General features: G+C 33.0%; 1 protein-coding gene across 1 annotated transcript in view; it reads left to right on the top strand.

The window, feature by feature from the left end:
* Positions 1 to 21720: 21720 nt before the first annotated feature.
* Positions 21721 to 24118, top strand: part of LOC143232730 (atrial natriuretic peptide receptor 1-like) — a 61344-nt gene continuing 58946 nt past the window's right edge. The window contains exon 1 of the mRNA XM_076468485.1: positions 21721 to 22811. Within this exon, the coding sequence (XP_076324600.1) occupies positions 22100 to 22811 (712 nt within the window). The 5' untranslated portion in view covers positions 21721 to 22099. The remainder of the gene's footprint in view (positions 22812 to 24118) is intronic.

Raw genomic sequence — 24118 nt, 5'->3', positions numbered from 1 at the left:
AGTTTATCAGCACATACCTGTAATTACATTATTAGATGTTCATAAATATATTATAACATCTACTACCCTAAATATTCAAATATAAAATTATTTATCGTAAACTTTGGATTTCACTAAAAAAATGAGATTTTTTAAAACTTTCTAAAAGATATACAAAGCGTATTTAATATATATATTTTATTAAAATTCTTATTCTGTAATTTAGAGTTGATTTTAATTGATTTTTGAAGAAATGAATCATAAAAATAAGTTTCCAGTTGTAAGACTTTTGTTCGAATTATTTCCTATATTCCTTTATGTAGCTTTTAGAAACAGTTGATACTATGTAAGAAATATTCAGAAATTTTATATGTTTCTAACAAAGTGTTTCACATTATCAAATACGTTTTTATCTACCAAACTGGTATTCCATTGTTGACCTAAATAATGTCCATATCAGCCTAGTAGTATTTTTAAGCAGGATTCCTTTTGTATTACTAGGCCCGACTTGGCCAGATGGTTAAAGCGTTGGGCTCTTAATCTGAGGGTCGCGATTTTGAATCCCCGTTTCACCAAACATGCTCGTCCTTTTAGCCATGGGAGCGTTATACAGTCCCACCAATCCAACTATTTGTTGGTAGCCTAAAGAGTTGGTGGGAGGTAGTGATTACTATTTGCCTTCCCTTTTAATCTTACATTAGGGGCCCAGCGGTGTGTCTACGGAGTTGCAACGCTAAAATCAGTGACTCGATTCCCCTCGGTGGGCTCAGCAGATAGCCCGATGTGGCTTTGCTATAAGAAAACACACACACACACTCCCTAACATTAGGGACGGCTAGTGCAGATAGGCCTCGTGTAGCTTTGCGCGAAATTAAAAAAACAACAACTAACAATCAAAGCGACAGAGAAGGAAAGTCTAATAATTCGGTCTATATGGTTGAAATATATATGAGAGGGACTAACAGTGTTGGAAGAGATAAGAAGTAGTTTATTATGTCAAAGATAGTTCTAAAGTAACTGAACTTGTTTGTGTAGACTTTGATAAAAAAAAAAGTGGACATTTATTTGAAGCAGGCCTAAATACCGAGAAGGAGCAGACGATTTTAGAAGTAGAGGATATATCCGTGGTAACTTGAGGAAATGTAAGTGAACTGTTCTCGGATAGTTTTGTGGTAGGAATATAAAAAATGTTTATTTTGTAAGCAATTGAATAGGCTTAAGTGGACTTTTGAGAAGAAAAAAGAACTAAATAGCATCATACGCCTATGATCATCTCTAGCGGAAAGAGTTTATTTTACATACATTTAACTAGTTCAGAATATATATATTATTTTGAAAACAAGTGAAATGGTTCTGCTTCATTGGAATTCAGATCCATTTTAAGTGAGTTCTGTTCGTTTATTTTTTCAAACTAACTGCAACAAGTTATAGATGTTTGTCCTAAGCCCAACAACACAGTACATACGTGTGTGTTTTCTTATAGCAAAGCTACATCGGGCTATCTGCTGAGCCCACCGAAGGAAATCGAACCTCTGATTTTAGCGTTGTAAATCCGTAGACTTACACTATAACGAAGTTTGTTTGTTTTTGAATTTCGCCCAAAGCTACTCGACGACTATCTGTGCTAGCCGTCCCTAATTTAGCAGTGTAAGACTAGAGGGAAGGCAGCTAGTTATCACCACTCACCGCCAACTCCCCGTCGCGCCAAACATGCTCGCCCTTTCAGCCGTGGGGGGTTATAATGTGACGGTCAATCCCACTATTCGTCGGTAAAAGAGTAGCCCAAGAGTTGGCGGTGGGTGGTGATGACTAGCTGCCTTCCCTCTAGTCTTACACTGCTAAATTAGGGACACCTAGCACAGATAGCTCTCGAGTAGCTTTGTGCGAAATTCGAAAACAAACAAACGATATACCAATGATCATCTATATTGTAAAATAATTTGTTGTACGTACGTTTCACTAGTTCCAAATATACATATTACTTTAAAAACAAGCGGAATGCATGTTATTTATTTTTCTCGAATTTTCCACCAAGTCACAGCACCTACTGTGGAAGAATCTTAAACCCGATGACAACAAAGTATATATTTTTCTACAAAGTGTGTGCTTTTCTTATAGCAAATTCACATCGGGCTATTTGCTGTGTCCGCACCGAGGAGAAATGAAACCCCGATTTTAACGTTAGAGCTGTCCCAGCGGGGCGGGGGGCATTCTATAAAGAAGTTTAAGTAAAGCCTTTAGTTGTCAGTTGGTGAACACAACCTTAACATCTTTTAAAAATGATTTTGAATATTCCAGCTGACAACTCACATGAAAACCACTGCCAATATAGTGACAGATGTATTAGAAGGTATAAGAACTATATTTTGACATTTTATAGGTAATGTTATGCTAGCGAGAAGTGATTGCTTTGAAAATAGTATGTAACAGTTATTTATAATGCCAAATATGCATAACCAGGTCCAAAAGATGAATTGGATAAGGTATTTAGAGATTTTAAGATATGGATATCTCTTTTACTTAATGACATGGGAAAGCAAAAAAAAAATATGTTTTGGCTTGTGGCTCCAAGACTATCCATAAACAGACCTGCAGCAGTTCATATTCCAACCATAGTAAACATAGTGTAACATCTTCAAAACAGTGAAAATCCAAGAGTACAAGGGGCAAGGTAAAATTTGGTTAGATTTTCCAAGCAATAATATGTAACATAATTAAGAATGATGTTTACCTAGAAACGAGATCAAAAGAATATGGTTTTACTAAGGTAAGTACTCCAGTCATACCTTCTTTCCACTGTTGCATACCTCAAGCAGCTGGAGAATAAAATGAGTATTCATATAATATCAGACAAGTGACTAGATACAGTGTCTATGCGTTTCTTTTGTATTAGACTGTTGCAATAAGAACCTGGAAATCGTAGCTCTCATACGTCAATGAGTACAACTAATTTTAGCCAAAACGTTAAATTGTTCTACTAATTGTATATCGTAATTTGTTAATATGGAATATTGATAGTCCATGCAGAACCAGTTATGGATGACAATAGATCATCATAACCTAAACATATTAACTGAAAACTTGCCACTCATAAGAAGTTTATGGTGGAGAGGCTAATGAGAGGTATTGTATATTACTTTGTTGAATACTGGGTTCCATCCTCTTCTGTGAGTAATGATAGTTTAATAGGCAGTAGAACACCTGTTATCCAGATGTCATTTTATTCTGATATATAATATAGAAGCAAATGTATCTGCAGCTGTAGTACAATTGCAAACAATTGTATAATGTAACCAACAGAGGGTTTTTAAAAAAGATATTAATTTTATAAATACTTAAAACAAGACAGCAACATCAAAATTCTAAAAGTAGATAAAGGCAATGCTATATTTATAATGAAGACTAATGAATACATTCAAAAAATGAACAACATCTTGTTCAATACAAATTTAAACTACTAAACAAATTTAATAAAACACATGAAAACCAGTTAAACAAAATACTAATGAAAAAAACTAACCAAATTGCATTTCTTAACCTCAAAATCACTAGAACTGATACACAATTCAAAAGAGAAATCCACAGGAAAAAACTACCCATACTGGATTATACATTACCTGGGACTCAGCACATGAAACAAAACATAAACTCAACATATTAAGAAACCAAGTAAACACAGCCAAAAAACTATGCTTACCCGATAAAATTAACGATGTAATCAGCTTAATAAAACACCACTTCATTAACATCAAAAAATTTCCTCAAAAACCTATGAAAAAAATTATACGCACACACCTAGACCAACAAGAAACAAACAATAAATCCCAAAATACAACAAACTATAAAACCTTATACTGCTGCATACCATATGCTGCATACCGACATCAGCAAAAAAAAAAAGTAATTATAATGTAAAATCTAATTCTACTATTCATTGCTAAAGAGTAGATCAAGAGTTAGTGGTCAGTGATATTGGTTAACTGTCTTCTTTTCAGTCTGTTACTTCAAAATTAGGGATGTCCTGTGCAGATACCCCTCAAGTAGTTTTGCACGAAAATCAACAAACAAACAATTGTAAGATTGTTATGTTCAAAGCACATCATTCTTCTCTGCAGGCTTTCCATAATTCATTTAGTGTTTGAGGATGTCAGTTTCCTAGTGCCCTTTTTAACAGTCTGATCACACAGAAATTCACAGACAACTTGAATGGTATTACTTCATTGGGTTGAACAGATGTGTTATAGAAGCAACCTATGTACATGTGACTTATGCCACTCTACCTGATGGAGATTTTTCTTGATTATGTTGCAAAGTGTTGGCTGACACATGTGGGTGACTTTTGCCTCTGACTATTGTATTTGTAGATTCACGGGCATCTTTCTTTGTGGCCCTGGCCGAAAGCTGATCCACATTCTTTGTTTTCCAAAGCCTTTAAGTACAAGGGGGTGTTTCCACTTAAGAAATTCTAAGTTGCTCAACTCACTGTTTCTTTGTGATTTTAGTGTATAGATATTTTGTGTCGGAAGGAGCTGTTACATACCCTTCACAGAAATAATTAATTTTTGATGACATCATACTACCTATGACTACCAAGCAATGTAATAATATAGTTCTGATACATACCGTTCCACTATGATAATTTACTGACTATGAATGAATTTAAAATTTCAGAAAGAATGACGAAACAATTATGAGGAAGTTGCTATCCATGAAAAGGTCACCTCTGTATAGTATACGCATTTAACTGAAAGTGTTGGGAAATAGGGACATAACAAAAAAAATTCTGAAACAAGGACGCCAGCAGGAACAGATTAACCAACCAACTTATTTATGAACCCACTAAATGTTGAAAATTGTCACCAGTATCTCTTCTAAAAAAAAAATAATAATTGCGGTAACTGATACCATTACTTCAATGACGTATTACAGCCTTCACATTAAGAACTTAGAAAACTATTTCCTTCCCTAGGAGACGGTTTTTCCTGTAGAAATCACTAGTAATATTTTGTTACTTTTGATGGATAACGACGAGTAGCGGCGTTATTTTCAAGTCTGTAGTGTTTTATTGAAATTAAATTAATTTAAGTAACGGAAAAAGAAAGAATGATTACTTACATGAAAATGTGACCATTAATGTGCTTATTATAGGTATGTGTATATATACACACACACACACACACAGGGGAGGAAATAGTTTTCTAAGTTCCTAATGTGATGACTGTAATACGTCATTGAAGTAATGGTATCAGTTACCGCAATTATTTTTTTTTTTTTTAGAAGAGATATTGGTGACAATTTTCAACATTCAGTGAGTGCATAAATAAGCTGGTTGGTTAATTTGTTCCTACTGACGTCCTTGTTTTAGATTTTTTTTTGTTATGTTCTATCTGAAGTTATTTCTGTATTAGAACGGTGAGAGGATTTTAAAACTATTTTTGTTATTGTAAAACGTATTGCACTAATGTGTGTGTACTTGATTAAGATAAAAAAAAAATTTGGTGGTCGCACATATTACTCCAAAACGCTCATATTTTATTTCTGGTTCAAAACAAGTATTAACCAGAGTATTGTCGACATAAACCCATTATGTATGTAGCGTTATGTGACCGAACAAAAAGTCTTAAAGCGAAAATGAAATGTTTTAAATCAAGAACTACTATGCTGTCAATATGGCATTGTTTCGTAGACAATACAGTTGGAATGTGCTTTCATCATTTTCGTTGTTTCTTTATTATTGTTAACAAATAAATAAGAACAGTGAAAAAGAAACAAAAAGATAAAAAACACTTTATCAAATATTTTTTTGTCAGAAACTGTTTCCTTTTTTATTCTTTCATTTAATGTGCATAATGTGGCCTGTTCTGTCTTAGAACGGTGAGATTTTAAAACTATTTTTGTTATTGTAAAACGTATTGTGATCTTACGCTTTCCGTCACTGGCATATTAATAATTTCACTAGTACCTTGTGTTTCTAGATGCTTTATATTAATTAAATAAATGAGAAGTTTTAGTGAGCTTGAAGTGAGAAGTGTTTTCTTGTAACTTTACCAAACTGACTGTAAGTTAACCTAATTTTCTAACAAGATTGTGAATGTTTTATGTAGTACAGTATTATTAATTACTAACCTGACAATTTGTTTTCGCATTTCGCATGAGGAACAGTTCGGATTAAAAAAATAGGAAATGGGAATTCCATTTGACTCGAAATATGAAAGTTTTTATGTAGGTAATCCTAAGGTCTTTCCAGTATTATTTACGTGTTAGTTAAAAACTAGTGTCGTATGTAAAAAACGTAATAAAGAATTAGTTACTTTAGTACTATTATTAAATCACACTTGTAGCGATAAACAATATATATGTTCTGAAACGAAGACAGGAATGTGAACCTGACGATGACCGAAGAAGGTCGAAACGCTGTTCGCTCTTCTATGTAAAATATTTTCTCAACCCAAACGAGCCGTTTTTGCATATAAATTTCTCTACAAGTGGTTTTCTCGACATCACTGAGGAATGTTGTCGTTCTTCTATATGGCAAGCCGACGTGGTCTGGTGGGTTATGTTTTCGGACTTCATGGTTAGCGTCTTGTTGCTGAAACTTTGGAACCATGTGTGCACTAAAAGAGCGACGGTCAAATCCCAATATTCGCTTACCCATAATTAGTCAAAGAGCCAGCTATGGTTGCTGTTCACTAGCTGTTTTCACTTTAGTCATGTGTGGCTTTAAGCGAACATTTTAAAAGAACAACCTTCTTTATGGAATGTTCCATAAATAGTTACAATAAAAATTATGAAAAAGTATAAGTTTTAAAACTCGTTAATAAAAACAGCTGGTATATTACGTTATATGTACGAATTAAAGAAAACATTTTGAGTGTGTTTTTCTTATAGCAAAGCCACATCGGGTTATCTGCTCAGCCCACCGAGGGGAATTGAACCCCTGATTTTAGCGTTGTAAATCCGGAGACATACCGCTGTACTAGCGGGGGGCGACAATTTGAGATACACATTCATTTTCTCGCGCACTTCATGCAGTTTACAGGTCATTTATTGATTTTTAACTTTCGCAATCCAATATGAGGTGGTTCTAAAGATATTGAATTAACTAGGACAATATATTATCCCGAGGTTTACATTGCTATCATACTGAAGATCTCTATAACCTTAACAGTAGCATAAAATAGGCAAAAGTTTATTAATCTCCACCACAGTGTGTCAACACTTCCACATCGAATGCGGTAGGAGATGAGATGCTGACGTAACCTACCGGATGTTTAAAGAGATACAATCCAAGTAGTAATTCTCGGTGGCGGCGCCTTGATGAATGTTGGTACTTGGAGAAGAAAAGCTGTAGCACACAGACAATTCTCTCAAGTATACTAGAAACAAATAGTTAACTATACACTTTATTTATAATGTCTAAATATTCTATCAATAAAGATTAATGAACTAGGTTAACAAAAAGCAATCTTGAAATCCAAGTTAACGGTGGTCCGTATACTGTATTGATCACAATTAAAACAAGACTTAAGTGACGTTGAATTAAAGTATGAAGTATTTTATTGGAATTTGTACCTATTTATGTAACATGTATTGTGAAGCTTATTAAAGTAATAGTTTTGTCAATAGTATTAGTACCTGAAAGTTTGGCCAGATAAGGCAAGGTGGTTAAGGCACTCGACTCGTAATCTGAGGATCGCGGGTTCGAATGTCCATCACACCAAACGTGCTCGCCTTTTCAGCCGTAGGGGCGTTATAATGTGACAATCAATCCCAATATTTATTGGTAAAAGAGTAGTTCAAGAGTTGGCGGTGGGTGGTCATGACTAGCTACCTTCCCTCTTGTCTTACGCTGCTAAATTATGGACGGCTAGCGCAGATAACCCTCGAGTAACTTTGTGCGAAATTCAAAACACACCAAAACCTGAAAGTTCATATTAATGTTTGGGATTTTGGAGTGAAATTAATTAATTTTGTGTTTAGATGAGCTAAATAAAATCAACTGCAAGATAAACAATGACTATTAAAGAATTGAATGACCACCACTCGTTGGAACAAACTGAATCAGTGACTGAATGTGGTGACGATTTTAATGGTAAAGGTGAACTAAAATTAAATTATCTGAACGACTTTTCTCTCATCCCATTGTTCTGGCTAAATTAAGGACGTCTAGCGCAGAATATCCCTGGTGTAGCTTCGTGCGAAATTTAAAACAAACAAATACTTAATCGTCAATTTCAGTGGATTTAATAACAAGAAGTTCGAAGGCTTGATCGTTTCAAGGTGCACCCTCACACGCTAGAAACACATTCGTATAAAATAAAAGACGAAGCGCTCGTTACATTTTCTGACTATCAACAATAAAAAGCATCTATGTGGTCAGCGGAAAGTTTATCTTTAAAATCCAAGGTTAAATTTCCCAGAGTGCAGATAGTTTATTCTTTAGATTTGTGCTAAAAGAAAAAACAAAATAAGTTAATATAGTAATAATGCACACAAGCGAGGTGATTATAGTTCAAGACATGCCAAGAACAATCTCTTCTTCCACTTTATGATTAATATGATACTGTAGCCAAAGGACAGTTCTAAAACTAGTCAGATAAACAAACATCTGTGGTACTACTAAAACATGCAATAACGTTTAAATCTTGACAGTTAGACATGTAAACTTGTTTTCTTGGGGTGGTTTGCCTTAGTGTGCTTGTGAGCATCGATGTGTCTTTCATTTCTAAGAGCATCATAACTGTAAAAGTCAATGGCGCTATTAAGTTAAAAGTAGCTGCATAGATAGCTTGTACTGGTTGTCCTATTCCTCTCTTTGAATAATAGTTTTAAATTAGAGGCGGCTACGCTTGAAACTTTGTATGATTGACCTGGTCGTTTAATTAATCGATAAGTCGCATAGTTTGTTGTTATGTTTGAAAATGTCAAATATGTCCTTGATTTTTCTCACCTATTTTTATGCAGTGTGAGTGACATTAAAGTTGTATTTTTACTTTTTCAAGATAGGATAAGGAAAACCAAACTACTAGATGATAACTTATACATTAAAAAAAGCTTAAATGCGTAATATTTAATAAAATAACATACTTTTAGAACGTATTGTAAAGTTGGGTTTTCTTATTAGGTGATTATGAAGGAAACAACTCTTGAAATACCTGGCTCTATCCTCCTCTGAGATACATTGCCACAAGTTTCTGTACAGTATCAGATAATTTTTATTATTCAATGGAATAATGAAAGAAAAACTTTTCAAAAATTGTGTGAATTTATAATATTTGTTTCTATTCTATCAAATATAGTAAAAAAATAAATTTAGTTTTCAAAGTCAGGGTTTAAGCTTCCAACTGAATGAATATGCATCATTTTCATGTCCTTTTATTAAGTTGGGCGTCAATTACAATATAATTTAATTTTTCTTATTACTTTATTTTTTTAAAAAATGTCTTCAATATTCAAAATAACGTTAAAGACACAGCGCTATTCCTGAATGGCGAAGCTTAGCGACATCTCACTAGCTGATAGGAGTTTCGCATTCAAAGTCCATTTTATCATTTTAAGAAACTTGCGTCAAACACTTTTCTTTTCTCTCCATTAGTGGAATACATCCCACTTTACAGTAGTTTTGTACAAAGTTTCATATCCTTCTACCCTCCGCTTCCGAAATATACACTGATGTCAATGTAATGACATTTAATATTCACGATTAGTGATCTCTTCAGAGAATAATAACACCATTCACTTGATAAGTCTTACAAAGGAATTCATTTTAAATAATTCCAGCTTCAAAAACTTTCAGCTGTATCATAGTAAATGTTTAAATAGCTGTTTCAAGGTTACCATTTGACAAAAGTTCCTTCTCTACAGTCTATAACACCATGTAACTCTGTAGTTACAACCTGTGTATTCTAAAACAATAGTAAAATTGAGCCTAACCTGGCGAAGAGTTTAAGTTTGGGGATAAAAAACACACGCTTGTATATTTTTAATATACAAACACTACGTATTTTATAGTAATTTTGGTTAGTTTGTTGCTTTCATGAGTTGACACTAATCAATCAGACTGAACAACTTTTGACTAATCACATATGATGATGAAAAATTGTTTCAGTTACCTTTATAGTTTTAACAACTGAACACAAGTTTGATTAATGGATTATTTTCATGACATAAATCCTGATAGTGACTTATTTTACATCTGACTAATCAATGCTCATGGTACTCAATTCTATTGATTAATTGCCAAGCTCTAGTATAAACTATCATGTTGCTTTATTTCAAACAAACAATCCATATAAAGATGGTTGGAACTGTTTTCTACTTGCATTCTCTCTTGTCTATTAATTCAAAATTTGGAACGGCCATGCGCAGATAGTTTTATGAGTTGTTTTACACAAAAATTAAAACGCACAATAAAATAATTTTAATAATAATTTGCTGTAAGATATTGTACTAGTATATTGTGAATTGTATAGTAATAAGTTTTAATACAGTCATGTGAAAAAGTTAGGACACCCTATGAAAGCCTGTGTATTTTTGTAACATTTTTGGATATATAGATATTTAATCTCAATTTTTAACGATACTGAGAGATTATAGGAATATAACTAAACAATTAAAACTGAAGAAAAGACTTTTCAAGATCTTCTGTAAATGTAATTCTACATAAATGCATATTCTAAGTGAAGAAAAAGTTAGGACATCCCCACATTTATTCTCACATAAAATGGCTCAACTCACACACAGGTGTATCACACCAGGTGCACATGATTAGAAGATCGTTACTCTGCATTTGGAATGAGGCTTGCCCTATTTAAAACTCAGACATTTAGTTTGGTGTACTCCTGACTGTTGAAGTGAGAGTGAGCACAATGATGAGAGCAAAAGAGCTGTCTGAGGCCTTCAGAAAGGAAATTGTAGCAGCTTACGAGTCTGGAAAGGGATTTAAAAAGATTCCAAAAGATTTTAAAATCAGTCATTCCACTGTCCGGAAAATAGTCAACAAGTGGAGAACTTTCAAAACAACTCCCAACATGCCCAGGTCTTGTCGTCCAAGCAAGTTCTCCCCGAGAGCAGACCAAAGATGCTAAAAAAGGTCTTCAAACACCCTAACATGTCATCACGGGACCTACAGCAGGCTCTGGCTACTGTTGATGTGAAAGTGCACGCCTCTACAATCAGAAAGAGACTGCACAAGTTTAACTTGCATAGGAGGTGTGCAAGGAGGAAATCTTTGCTCTCTAAGAGAAACATCAAGGCCAGACTGAAGGTTGCCAAAGAGAATGTAGACAAAGACCAGGACTTCTGGAATAATGTTCTTTGGACAGATGAGTCCAAAATTGAATTATTTGGACAATAGAAGAGAGGACATGTTTGGCGTAAACCAAATATAGCATTCCAGGAAAAGAACTTCATAACTTTTTCCTCAGTTCGAATATGCATTTTTGTAGCCTGACATTTACAGAAGATCTTGAAAAGTCTTTTCTTCAGTTTTAATTGTTTAGTTATATTCCTATAATATTTCAGTATTGTTGAAATTGAGATTAAATATCTGTATATCCAAAAATGTTACACAAATACACAGGCTTTCATAGGGTGTCCTAACCTTTTCACATGACTGTATATGTAGAGATAGGTTGTAAGAGATTTTAGTGCTATTTTATAAAATACACTGTATAGTGGTGTAGGGTCTAAGATATCATAGTAAAATTGTGTAGCTTATGGCAATAAATAAAGACGTGTATCTTATCATAGGAGTCGATGCGATACGTCTCCAGATATTGATAACGCGATATGATACAGAAGTTTTACCAATGGTTTGTTATACAGTTTGACAGACTTGTCTGTAATTATCTATATTACTAACATTGTCTTACTTAAGTGCCTCACACTTTACTATGCTTTTTACAAATTTACAGGTTTGATCAACTGAATGGTAGCTGGCAAGAGAAGTAAAATAAAAAAGTTAATATCCATCTGTCTATTTTGTTATTTTTAATTTGTTACTTTGTATGTAATATGTTTGTTAAAAGAAATGAAGACAACAAGTATTACTTAATATTCATCTTCATCTATTAAATCATTAATTTTTTAGCAAAAATACTTTATTAGAATATTCTACTTTTTTCTGTACAAAAGACCTGTAATGTTTATTGGAAGCTTGCAAAATTTCGCGAAGATACATAAATCATATCGTGGTTCTACGATACCATGCTGGTATCATGTACCGTCCAACCTATAGTAATAATAAACTGTTATGGCAGTACTGCTTTGTTAGGCAGTTGGTAATAAGATGTAATACAATGTTGCAATGATGTGTAAGACAGGATAATAACAGATTGCAAGACATGGTAGTAATAAGTTGTAATATATAGTTGTAGGATATAGTTGGTTGGAAATTATGTTAACAAATTTATTAACATGTATTATTAAGTGCTTTGAAAACTCGAGCAAAAATGGTTTTAAACACAATCTATGATAATAATATGTTGTATGATATGGTGGTAATAGGTTATAAAGTATCAGTGGCGGCAACAGGATATTTTCGTTGTGGGGGGGTCTGAGGTAAACTGCGGAGGGGCTTTTCAAAATGCCATCAATATGAAGTATAGATGGTAAATTATAATAATGTAAATATCAAGGTACATTTCATAAAGATATTCTATTTTGAACTGCGTTTTCAATGCAGTTTTCATTGGAAACTCATTCTCTGATTAATTATTCACTATTACAAATTAGAAATAATCTGTTTATGAAAATATGCGTATATATAAAAGAGGAGGCTCACCTAAATTCCACCCAGTTGACCTTCACAGAAAAGCTGGTTTCTTCATAAGTTCACATTATTCATACAGGCCAAACTGTTATTGTGATATTGTTTTTATTATCATAAGTGTGACAAGCACCTGTTACAATAATGTAACTACTACATTACATTAAATTAGGCATTTCTAAATAGCCCAACGACAATTTCAAAATTCATTCACAATTTTAAGTGTATGCCACAATCATCAGTACAATTTTGGATGGCTGATACACAATGCAAAATGATCTCACAGAGGACACAACACCGGCTAAATGCCTCATAGTTTTGACCTATACACAATACACTTATATATGCATGCTATGTTTTACTTTTCAATAAAAGACAAACGAAATTAATGGGTAAATACCTGTGAAACCTTTTGTTTATCAAGTAAAATCCCTGATGATCTGTTGTAACTTGAAATCAACGTGGTTGTCTAATCTTCGTTAAAGCTCAAGATAGAATGGCATTACACAGGCAGCGACAATACAGCGCAAGAGTTTCAGTGCATTCAGTACGTTGCTATGGGACGCATGACACATACTTCCGTCTTAATGAAGACGTTGAGTTCTACAGATCTATGTGTCTTTTACCTTAATTGTTAAGCAACAACGACGATTGTGTTTTCCATATTTTATGAATATATGTAGATAACAATATTGGGGGGCTGAGAGGAGCTTAACTCATTTGGGGGGGCTCAAGCCCCCCCCCCTTGGCGCCATCACTGTAAAGTATCACAGAAATAAGTTGTTAAATATGGTAACAACAAGGACTTATGATGAATTAACTCCTTGTCTTTTGAAAAGTGTATGAACCGAGCTATTAATTCAGTAAATTTACGGATTTACAGCGCTAAAATCAGGGGTTGGATTCCTCTCGGTGGACTCAGGAGATAGCCCGATGTGGCTTTGCTATAAGAAAACACACACATTAAGTCAGTTTTACTTTAGATATTTTAGAGTTCGTTTGTAAATGTAACAGTTTTACATAGTTTATAAGCAAAACCTGAACTAATTCGAACACAAGCAATAAGATAATCAAATGTTTGAAAAGTCCTGCTCTGGAAGTCTTCATAGATTCGATATATGCAGAACAGGATCTTGGGAACTGTTACATGTGTGTGGTAGAACTTGTAATAACTTCCCATTATGCTATGTTGTGTATCAAAAGAGAAAATTATCTTCTCAAACTTGTCATATTCAACTTTCTGACATTTGTATACCAATGAACCAATAACAAGGTAAAAAACATACTCAAACCAGGTATTCGGCATTAACACAAGTTTATTGTTTAAAAGCGGTACAGTGAATGTTACTTGTTATGCAGAAACGACATAATGTAATAAACGTGAAGAAAGAAAAAGCAACAACCAAAAAATGAAAACCATGACGACATGTTATCGAAACGTGGAGAAAATAAAGTCGGTTAATTACATTTTAATAGTGTGTTTTTAACTTCAGTATACCATATACCAAATAAAATCTTCCTCGTAGTTAGTTTATATTTCTATCTAGATATAAAAGGGTTATTTGTACAATAAAATGAAAATATTGTAAAACATCGTCTAGAAGAGGCAAAAATGCATCGAATTTTCTCTCTCTTTCTTTTTTGTTTTTGCACTGATAATATATTTTCAATAACATAAATTTATTTAAAATTTATTAAAGACCTACTATAACATGCGTTAAAATTCCTCTATACGAGTATTACCATCGTCAGAACATGAACTTATTATGAATTAAGACACGTTTATAAAAGTTTAGGCAATGTAACAGAGGCGTCGCCAAGCGCTGGCACACGGTGCTTGTGCTATGATGCTATTTGATAGTTGGTGTCTTTAAGAATCGGAATAGAAAACCATGGTCGATATCATACTGAAACGTCGAAAATTTTCGAGCTTAAGGACTCGAGTCCAGAATGTTTAAAGCACCGAGCGACGCCTCTACAATGGAAACTTAAACAACCTTGGGCTGTACAAAATGACATTTTAAGTATATTTAAAACATGTACAAGCACATATACAACAACTTAGAGTGGATAGCTGAAAATTCATTTATTATTAACTTATCGTAAAGATAACCATAAACAGCTACAGTTATAAAGAGCTATTCCATAATGATTTAAGTGACGAATCGTTCCATTTGTATAAATATAGTGTAAAATATACATATAAATACAGTACAAAATATACATATAAATATAGTGTAAAATATACATATAAATATAGTGCAAAACAAACATAGAAATATAGTGCAAAATATACATATAGTGTAAAATATACATATAAGTATAGTGTAAAATATACATATAAATATAGTGTAAAATATACATAAATATAGTGTAAAATATACATATAAATATAGTGTAAAATATACATATAAATATAGTGTAAAATATACATAAATATAGTGTAAAATATACATATAAATATAGTGTAAAATATACATATAAATATAGTGTAAAATATACATATAAATATAGTGTAAAATATACATAAATATAGTGTAAAATATACATATAAATACAGTGTAAAATATACATATAAATATAGTGTAAAATATACATAAATATAGTGTAAAATATACATATACATATAGTGTAAAATATACATATAAGTATAGTGTAAAATATACATATAAATATAGTGTAAAATATACATAAATATAGTGTAAAATATACATATAAATATAGTGTAAAATATACATATAAATATAGTGTAAAATATACATAAATATAGTGTAAAATATACATATAAGCGTATTTTTGTTTGAAATACTTTTGTTAATGATGATTTTCTATATTTCAAAATGTACAGGTTAAAGATGTTTCGGGGTACAATAGGAATAAACAAATTTTCTGTTACATCTCTATATCTGTTGTATATAAACTTCACGCTGTTCTAAATGATGTTAACATCCCCAAGAAAAAGGTATTAAAGTATTTTTTTCAATAACCGCAGCATAAAGCTAGGTTAAATCCTTATATAGAAGTTGTTCTTTTTCTAAACATGTTCGTGCTGTGAAAATAATATACCTATACCTGGAAGGTTTGGTTTGTTTTGAATTTCGCGCAAAGCCACACGAGGGCTATCTGCGCTAGCAGTTCCTCATTTATTTAGCAGTGTAAGACTGAAGAGAAGACAGCTAGTCATCACCACCCACCGCTAACTCTTGGGCTACTCTTTTACCGACGAATAGTGGGATTGACCATCACGTTATAACGTCCCCAACGGCTGAAATGGCGAGCATATTTGGTGTGACGGGGATTCAAACTCGCGACTCTCAGATTACGATGCTTGGAAGGAATTGAAACTGCTTTTTCTGGACTCTGGTTTGTCGTTTACGCAGGGCCCTTTGTTCAAAATAAAAGCTACGTTTTTGTACCAAGTGGAGACCTATGTCATACAATTCATCAGAATTCATGAAATAACTACGATCTACAGAATTTTACATTTCAAATGCTTCTTTTTGGCCTTCTTCATGACGAAATGGTCAATGACATTTTGAAGTTCTCATCATAAATACATTTGGAGATCAACTAAACTGCGTTTTTTTTAGTTTTATTAGGATCTAAATGTCATCTTTTCAATTTCTTGGTATAATAAATAAAAAAAATTACAATATTTATAATTATATGTTATATTAATAGCATAGATAGTCATCTATTTCTGATCTACGATAATTATGGTAAAATAAAAGATATAATAAACAAAGATCGGCTTTCGGTCTATTGTTTTAGTTTTTATGCCTTCAGTGGCATAGCAGTATTTCTGCGGACTTAAGCGTTAGAAACTAGATATCGATACTCGTGATGGATACAGTTCAGTGTATAAACAAATATATTGTTGTTTTTCTGTCATAATCATATACACATCAAAGACTGGAGGTCACTACACCATGGGGTCCGAAGTAATGGGTTCCTTAGGTTTTATTTTAATCCAGAACTGGTTATAACAAGTTTCATTGTCAACCATAATACCAGCAATGTCCTTTTTACGCTGTTAATTATATCTTAGAATTGTATGCTCTACGTGGAAGTAAATAATCAACTTTAATCACATTGTTTGTTTGTTTGTTTTTTTTTGTTTTTTTAATTTTGCGCAAAGCTATACGAGGGCTTTCTGCGCCAGCCGTTCTTAATTTAGTAGTGTAAGACTAGAGGGAAGGCAGCTAGTCATCACCACTCACTGCCAACTCTTGGGCTACTATTTTACCAACGAATAGTGGGAATGACCGTCACATTATAACGTCCCCAACGGCTGAAAGGGCAATCATGTTTGGTGCGACAGGGATTCGAACTCGCGACTCTCAGATTACGTGTCAAACGTCGTAACCCACTTGGCCATGTGGGCCTAATCACATTACAATAATATGAGTATCCTAGTTACAGTGTGTTGTACTTTTATGTCATCTTGCCCCTTTTTGTTTATCTTTCATATTTTAATAGTATAGGTTGGGAGTCGTGTTACAAGGTGTTAACCCATAACTTGAAAGAGTTTACCAGTATTATGCTATTGGAACTACTACACATTATTAAGCATATTATATTTAAGGGATTTAGAATATTCAACCCACGCAACAACATCCGATGTAAAGATGCGGTTGAACGGATGTATCACTGTTTGGCGTTTTGTAGGTAGTATGTCATACCCTCATTTCATATGGATATGTTCATATCAGACTTTTTTACCATTTCTAAGATGGGGATATCTATTGTACTTATTATTTAAAATAAAGGAATACGGATAAACTTGTGGAACCAGTATTACTTAAAGAAAGACCTACAACAAGTCGTATTTCAACCATACATGATAACACTTGAAAATAAAAACATCACAAAAGTTAGAAGCAAAAGCCTTCCTCACGCTCTAGAAAACAGTACATAACATGATAAAGAAGGATCTCCACCTGGAAAACAAGGCTAAAAGGGTATGAGTTCACTAAGAAAATCCTTGCAGTCATATTTCCCGTTCTACCCTGCCACATATCTCAATCAGTTAGAGAATGAAAGAGGTATTCATGCTATTTTACACAAAGACATACCGGCGAAATTTTTGGAATATTGGACTGTTGAAACGGAGGCTTGTAAACCATACCCCTTGCACACTAAATGAGTAATGAAAATCAAGCAAGGAAAAGTGGTGTGCCTTGGAAATGACAATCTTATGATAAAGCCTTTATTAATGGAACCTACACTGCAAGGCTATTCTTAAGATGCACGATCGTCAGATTGAACATGACTGGACGTGGCGACATGAAGTGTAAGGACATACGATACGAGTGATCAACCTGTGTTGTAGAGCTAGATTTTAACTTATCCTAAACAAAATATCTTTTAATTCGAGGATTTATTCTAAACATTGAATATGGTTTCCTTGATTCGAACAAAAGCATCCTTTTGTGTAATAGAATTAATATAAATTAAAAGTTTGTGTGGTTTAGATAATTCACAATTTATTATCAACAATCAGTAATAGTTACAATGCGATTGGCAATATTAAAGGGTGAATAAAAACCGTAATGACTACATTTTAATGGTTGCGTTTCTTCCCTATAGTAATAATGTTTCGACCATGTTTCCAAAAACGTTTATAACATTTAATCAAGGTAAGATTTTTATTCGATACTTTTCAAACTCTTAATGTTGAACAATAATTTAAGGCCTACACGATTAGTAAAATGTATAACCGGTTAATCGAACTTTTTACTTTCATAATTTACACAATTTATCTTATGTCTAGCTTATTTTGTTTCAGAATTCCCCAGTTTTTGTTTTTCTTTTTCTTCCAAAAGTAACTTCCGGTTTAATTGCTTACCACAATATACTACAAATATAATTTACATAGTGTTGCGCTCATTTGTATGAAATGCATTAAAATCAGTTTCAAATTTTGAACCAACAGTTTGAACCAAATCTTACTGAACGAATGTGACCCTCATATAGTAACTTCTAGTTACAACATATCAGTTAAAGTTGTTTTTTAATATTCTTTGTATTTCATTCAAGATTATGGTTTTATCATAAGGCAAGAAAGTAATTTCAATTTGCATATTTACATATATGTGGAAGATGTGAAGTTATGCCATCTGCCTGAACATTGTGTGTACAATAGATAGACAGTTAGAGACTATAAAATAAACATAATGATAATACACTTGTTTTAATATTCTTTGTTTTTGTATTTGTATATTATGTTCAAATAATTATGTAACTGACTGCATCAAACCAAGATTTTTAAAGATCAAATGTCAGTACTTGCGTATGCTGAAATAATTATTATGTTGATTTATATAACTTATCTAGAGCTATTCTCATCTGTGCTATGAATAGCATGAAATATACATTAACGCTGTACGTATAAAGTATAGTACATAAAATATCTTGACACTTGTGGTATGCTATCAAAGAAGTTCGTCTTTTCAGTATGGTTAAGTTTGTTTGTTCCTTAGATGTAACACCTATACTTTTATAACATGTATGTGGTTTTACATGTTAGAGGTTTCATTATATAAGTTAAACGTTTGGAACACGAGCTACATTTATCCTTTTTCTTATCTTCACTTATTTGGAAGAAATTCCAAATGCCTGATGTGCATTTTTATCCATATTGATGTTTATTACCTTCTAGTTTCGCTGTAGACTCGGGTAAGCTTAATCGAGTCATCCGGATGTATTTACTGTAATGTCTAAAGTACGACACTAACAAAAGACAAGGCTCTGCAATGTTTTTCTTCACCAGGTTTACCAATCTCGTGCATGCGCACACCTCACCATCCGGAACTGCACCAAAAGCAATGTAATGAAATCATGGTGTATAGCACCGGAAATGGAAGTGTCTAGAAACAGATAAAGTAACAGGGAAAGAAACAGTATACACGAACATATTGTAAAATCTATGAGATTCACACTATGTTTCGAATATACCTTTACTCGATAAAACTATTTAATTAATGATAATTGCTCAATAATTTTGAAATCGGTTTTTGGCGGTAAACAAAATTATAACCGCTAACGGTTAAATGTTTAATCGTGAAGGCTCTACAATAGTTCTGTAATTTGTTATCAGTCATCAGCTTGTTCAACAGTTTCATTTTGGACACAAATAAACATTTAAAATTGAAACGTAATTGTTATTTAAAACCAATAATCAAACATTTAGATACATATACTTTATGGATGCATGAAAATAGTTAAAGATCATTTAATAGTAACATCATATTTCAGACACTATTAAGAAAATCCCAAGGTAGAATGTCTGCTGACCAAGCGTATGTAATAATATCTTTTAATAAAGGTAAGTTAACACTTCACTAATGTTTTTAACTTTATATATGTTTGTTTGTTTTTCTCATTCGATTGATTCCAAAACACTAGACCTAAACCATAAAATTAATCTGAGCTATAAACTTATTTTAAGGTTTTAAATTTAAATGTGATTTCATAGAAATATATTGTGTTAACTGTCTTTAAACAGTATATCAGAATTTGGTGAATATCAGGTTTAAAGTATGCTCCTTTCTGCTGTTTACCTATTTTTGGAAAATATAAAACCCAAAATGTAAACACACCTCAAAATGAAGAATACGGTGCCTCAATGTCACAATAAAGACCACATTACTGTATTTGCGGATCCTGCCACAGTGAAATTACAATGATTAAGATGTTATTATAAAGTTAGTAGTAGCTTATGCTAGGCCCGGCATGGCCAAGCATGTTAAGGCGTTCGACTCCTAATCCGAGGATCGCGGGTTCGAATCTCGGTCGCGCCAAACATGCTCGCCCTTTCAGCCGTGGGGGCGTTATAATGTGACGGTCAATCCCACTATTTGTTGGTAAAAGAGTAGCGTAAGAGTTGACAGTGGGTGGTGATGACTGGCTGCTTTCCTTCTAGTCTTACACTGCTAAATTAGGGACGGCTAGCGCAGATAGCCCTCGAGTAGCTTTGCGCGAAATTCAAAAACAAACAAGCTTATGCTATGACGTACATCTTTACCAGTTAATGGTATATTGTACCAAATTTAAGCTTTGATGATCTTGTACACCTAAAACACCTTAAATTTTATGCTTGAGAGGCCCTTTGAGTTAAGCCATAGCAAGAATTTAAACCAAAGTTTACGAATCAAACTTTGGTTTCACGAATTTATATGTCTAAGGATTGACCAAAGGTCTAAATGCAAGGTAGATCGACTAAACTTATGAAAATAATGCAGGTAGTTGTCAGATCTCACATCTACAAGTATGTCACCTCCTTTTTTGTAGTAAAAACAGTCTCTTCCCTAATAAAAGAAAGTAACATGGTTAGTCTTGGCTCGTGCAGCATAATAATCATAGCCTTACTATAGAATCATTTAAGACAGTTTTGAATTTTATGAAATTTTCAGTAAAAATATACTCTGTAGTCTTTTTGTCATCTATTTTTGTCAGAACTGATTTTCAAAAGCCAAAATCAATGCCATAATAATTATTCAAGCCAACCACCTATAACATCAGACAAGTTTTCCCGTGTAGCCTAACTAGTCTTAGCAACGGTTAACAATATGAAAAGAAAAGAGTGGCTCGAAAAATTATGACAACATAATTAGGTATAGTTAAATCATTTATTGGATTTTTAACTGTTTTTCTTAGCAAGACGTTTAGCAATTACAACAAAAAAACTTCATACATATTTATTTTTGAGACATTTGTATTTATCCATAATCTATTTTATTTAATATTATAGTGGTAAGAAGGATGAAAACAAAAGCAACAAAAAGGAGTGTTCCCTCTCTTCCATATATTTACTGTTGAAATAATTTATCACTTATATCTTTGTTGGCACTACTACTGGAAAGTAACACGTGGATAGAGTACTCTATTATATCAATGTTCGAAGTGCGTGTGATTGGCGTGAACATAAAATATTATCTTTCACCTCGTTTCGTGGTGAAGATAGTATACACGACGACACGAAGTTCAATGCTGTAGGACTAAAACTGCGCAGTTAGATTTCTCCGTAATCTAGGTACGCATTAAAACTAGTTTCTGAATACTAAAGTCATAAGAGTAAGTTTCACTTAGTTTTGGTTAAATTTCTCAGTATTACTATCTGAGTAGCAGAGAAGAATAAACGTTCCTTCTACATAATTTAACAAACTTTCTAAATTGTTACACATGGGAATAGTCGAATTTTACAATGTCGACCTGCAGACGTTGTGAAAGGATAACGGATATCTTTCGGTGTTTATATAATATATTTGGATACTTTTGACAAGTATAAATATAATTTAAAGAAATTCTTTAGAGAATGCTTTTTCTCTAGGTTTTCTTGATTTTTTTACAATGATCACGTTGATAAACTTGTTGATTTTTCTATTGTTAAGCCGTGCAAGATTGTTTCAAAATTCGATTGTTCTTGGCCAGCAAACTTCAGTTCGAATTTTAAAAGTCAAGGTTTTTCTACCGCAATCGTCAACATTTTTGTTCAACATTCCTCGTGTTAGACCCGCCATTGAGCTTGCAAAACAGAGAATAGAGGCCGAGAACCGTCTTCCTACGTGGAATCTTGTGTTTTCCTATAAAGATTCTCAGTGTAGTAGTACGCTTGGCCCTCTTCACGCAGTCACCGCCTTTGCCGAAAACGACGGCCACTTGTTTCTAGGACCGGTATGCGACTTTTCTTTGGCGCCGATTGCTAGATGGCTAAAATATTGGGACCTACCTTTACTCTCTGTCGGTGGTCTTTCAAGTGGCTTTGGACAGAACAAATCCCACTCAAAAAGTGAAAATTATCTTCTCACTCGAATGGGTCAGACATTCAATGGTGTCAATGACCTGTTTTTTTTCGTCACCAAAAAATTTGGATGGCAGAAGGTATTTCTCGTTTTTCAGATTACAGGAAGACCAAAACTTTCAAGTGATACATTTTGCAAGATCTTTATTCAAGGTGTAACAGAAAAAATAATAAAGTACAGTTCCCATCAAATGCCAGAAAATCCAACGAGGGAACAAATTAGAAAAATGTTGACAAACAGCATTGGTTTCGAATTTGGAGGTACGTAATTTTTTTATTTTATTTAGGAAACGGTGAATTTTTTTTTCATAAATGTATGAAAGTATTTTTAGCGATTTGAGTTGGATGAATGCTGCGTCAGTAATATATATATATATTTCTTGTATTAACCAGACATTTGCCTCTTAGTTATTGGAGATTCTTTATAGAATAAAATTACAATACTTGTAAAATTCAAAAGTACAAAGAAGACCGTTTTCTCCAGAAAATAAAATGATATTAAAATATATTTATGGATATACGTGACCTTATATCTATGTTGTTGGTTGTAATTAAGCACAAAGATGCACAATGGGCCATTTGTGTTCTGCTCACCACAGGTATCAAGACCTGGTTTCTAATATTGGAAGTCCTTCAGACATACCGCTGTGCCTTTAGGGAGCACTTATAATGGTAAATTCAAGTACTACGCGTTTCAAAACGTGGATTATCTCTATACGGAGTGTTATGCAAAAGACAGAAAACTGTTAAACAGAAGAGAGAAGTACATTATAAATAATTTCTCAAGAACAGGAGAGGATACGTAGATACTTTATTATATCATAACAAAAACACTGAAAACACAGTAAGAGTAACACAAATACAACACATAGGTAAATAAATCATCTAGTGTAAACCTTATAAAGTCACCTTATTACTGTAGTAACCTAATTAGTGGAAAGCCTTTTTCATGACTTAACTGTCATCATCCTTTGCAGATGTATTTTAGTGTAGACGTAATATAAGACATACACGTAGAAATTATTAGTGAAGAAATGCGTAGAATTCAACACTGGTTTGCTTGCGAAGTTATTGAAGTCTGAATACACTTAAGTTTTAACCAAGGAACAACTCGAGACTCTCATAACAAACTGATGAAGTAAGTATACATACCTTTGTTAAGCGAATTACTTCGTTAGGTATCAAAGTTATGCAGAGAAGGTTCTAAAAGTAGTACAATTCTATCTATGTGTAATAGATACTAACACGTTTAATAATGTGTTTATCACATTTTTAAAACAAGAATTCGCGAACTAGTTGCTAATAATTAATATTAAATAAAGGTTTAAATTAGAGCTAAACTATTTTTTCTAAGTATTAATGTGATAACTGATTCCTTAAACACGAAGACTGCATGAATACAATTGTAGAATTTTGCTGCCAAGAACAAACAAAAATAATGTCTTATAGAAACTTAAAACGTAAGAAACAAAACAGAGAATTATTAGGTAACAACACTTCATGGTTTATGACATTTATTACTTTTTATTGTAAATTTTTACAAGACTCTATGTACCATTCACTGTAAA

The sequence above is a fragment of the Tachypleus tridentatus genome, chromosome 11, assembly GCF_004210375.1.
Source record: "Tachypleus tridentatus isolate NWPU-2018 chromosome 11, ASM421037v1, whole genome shotgun sequence".
In the NCBI taxonomy this organism is placed as follows: Eukaryota; Metazoa; Arthropoda; class Merostomata; order Xiphosura; family Limulidae; genus Tachypleus; species Tachypleus tridentatus.
This window is presented reverse-complemented; position numbering and strand designations above follow the sequence as displayed.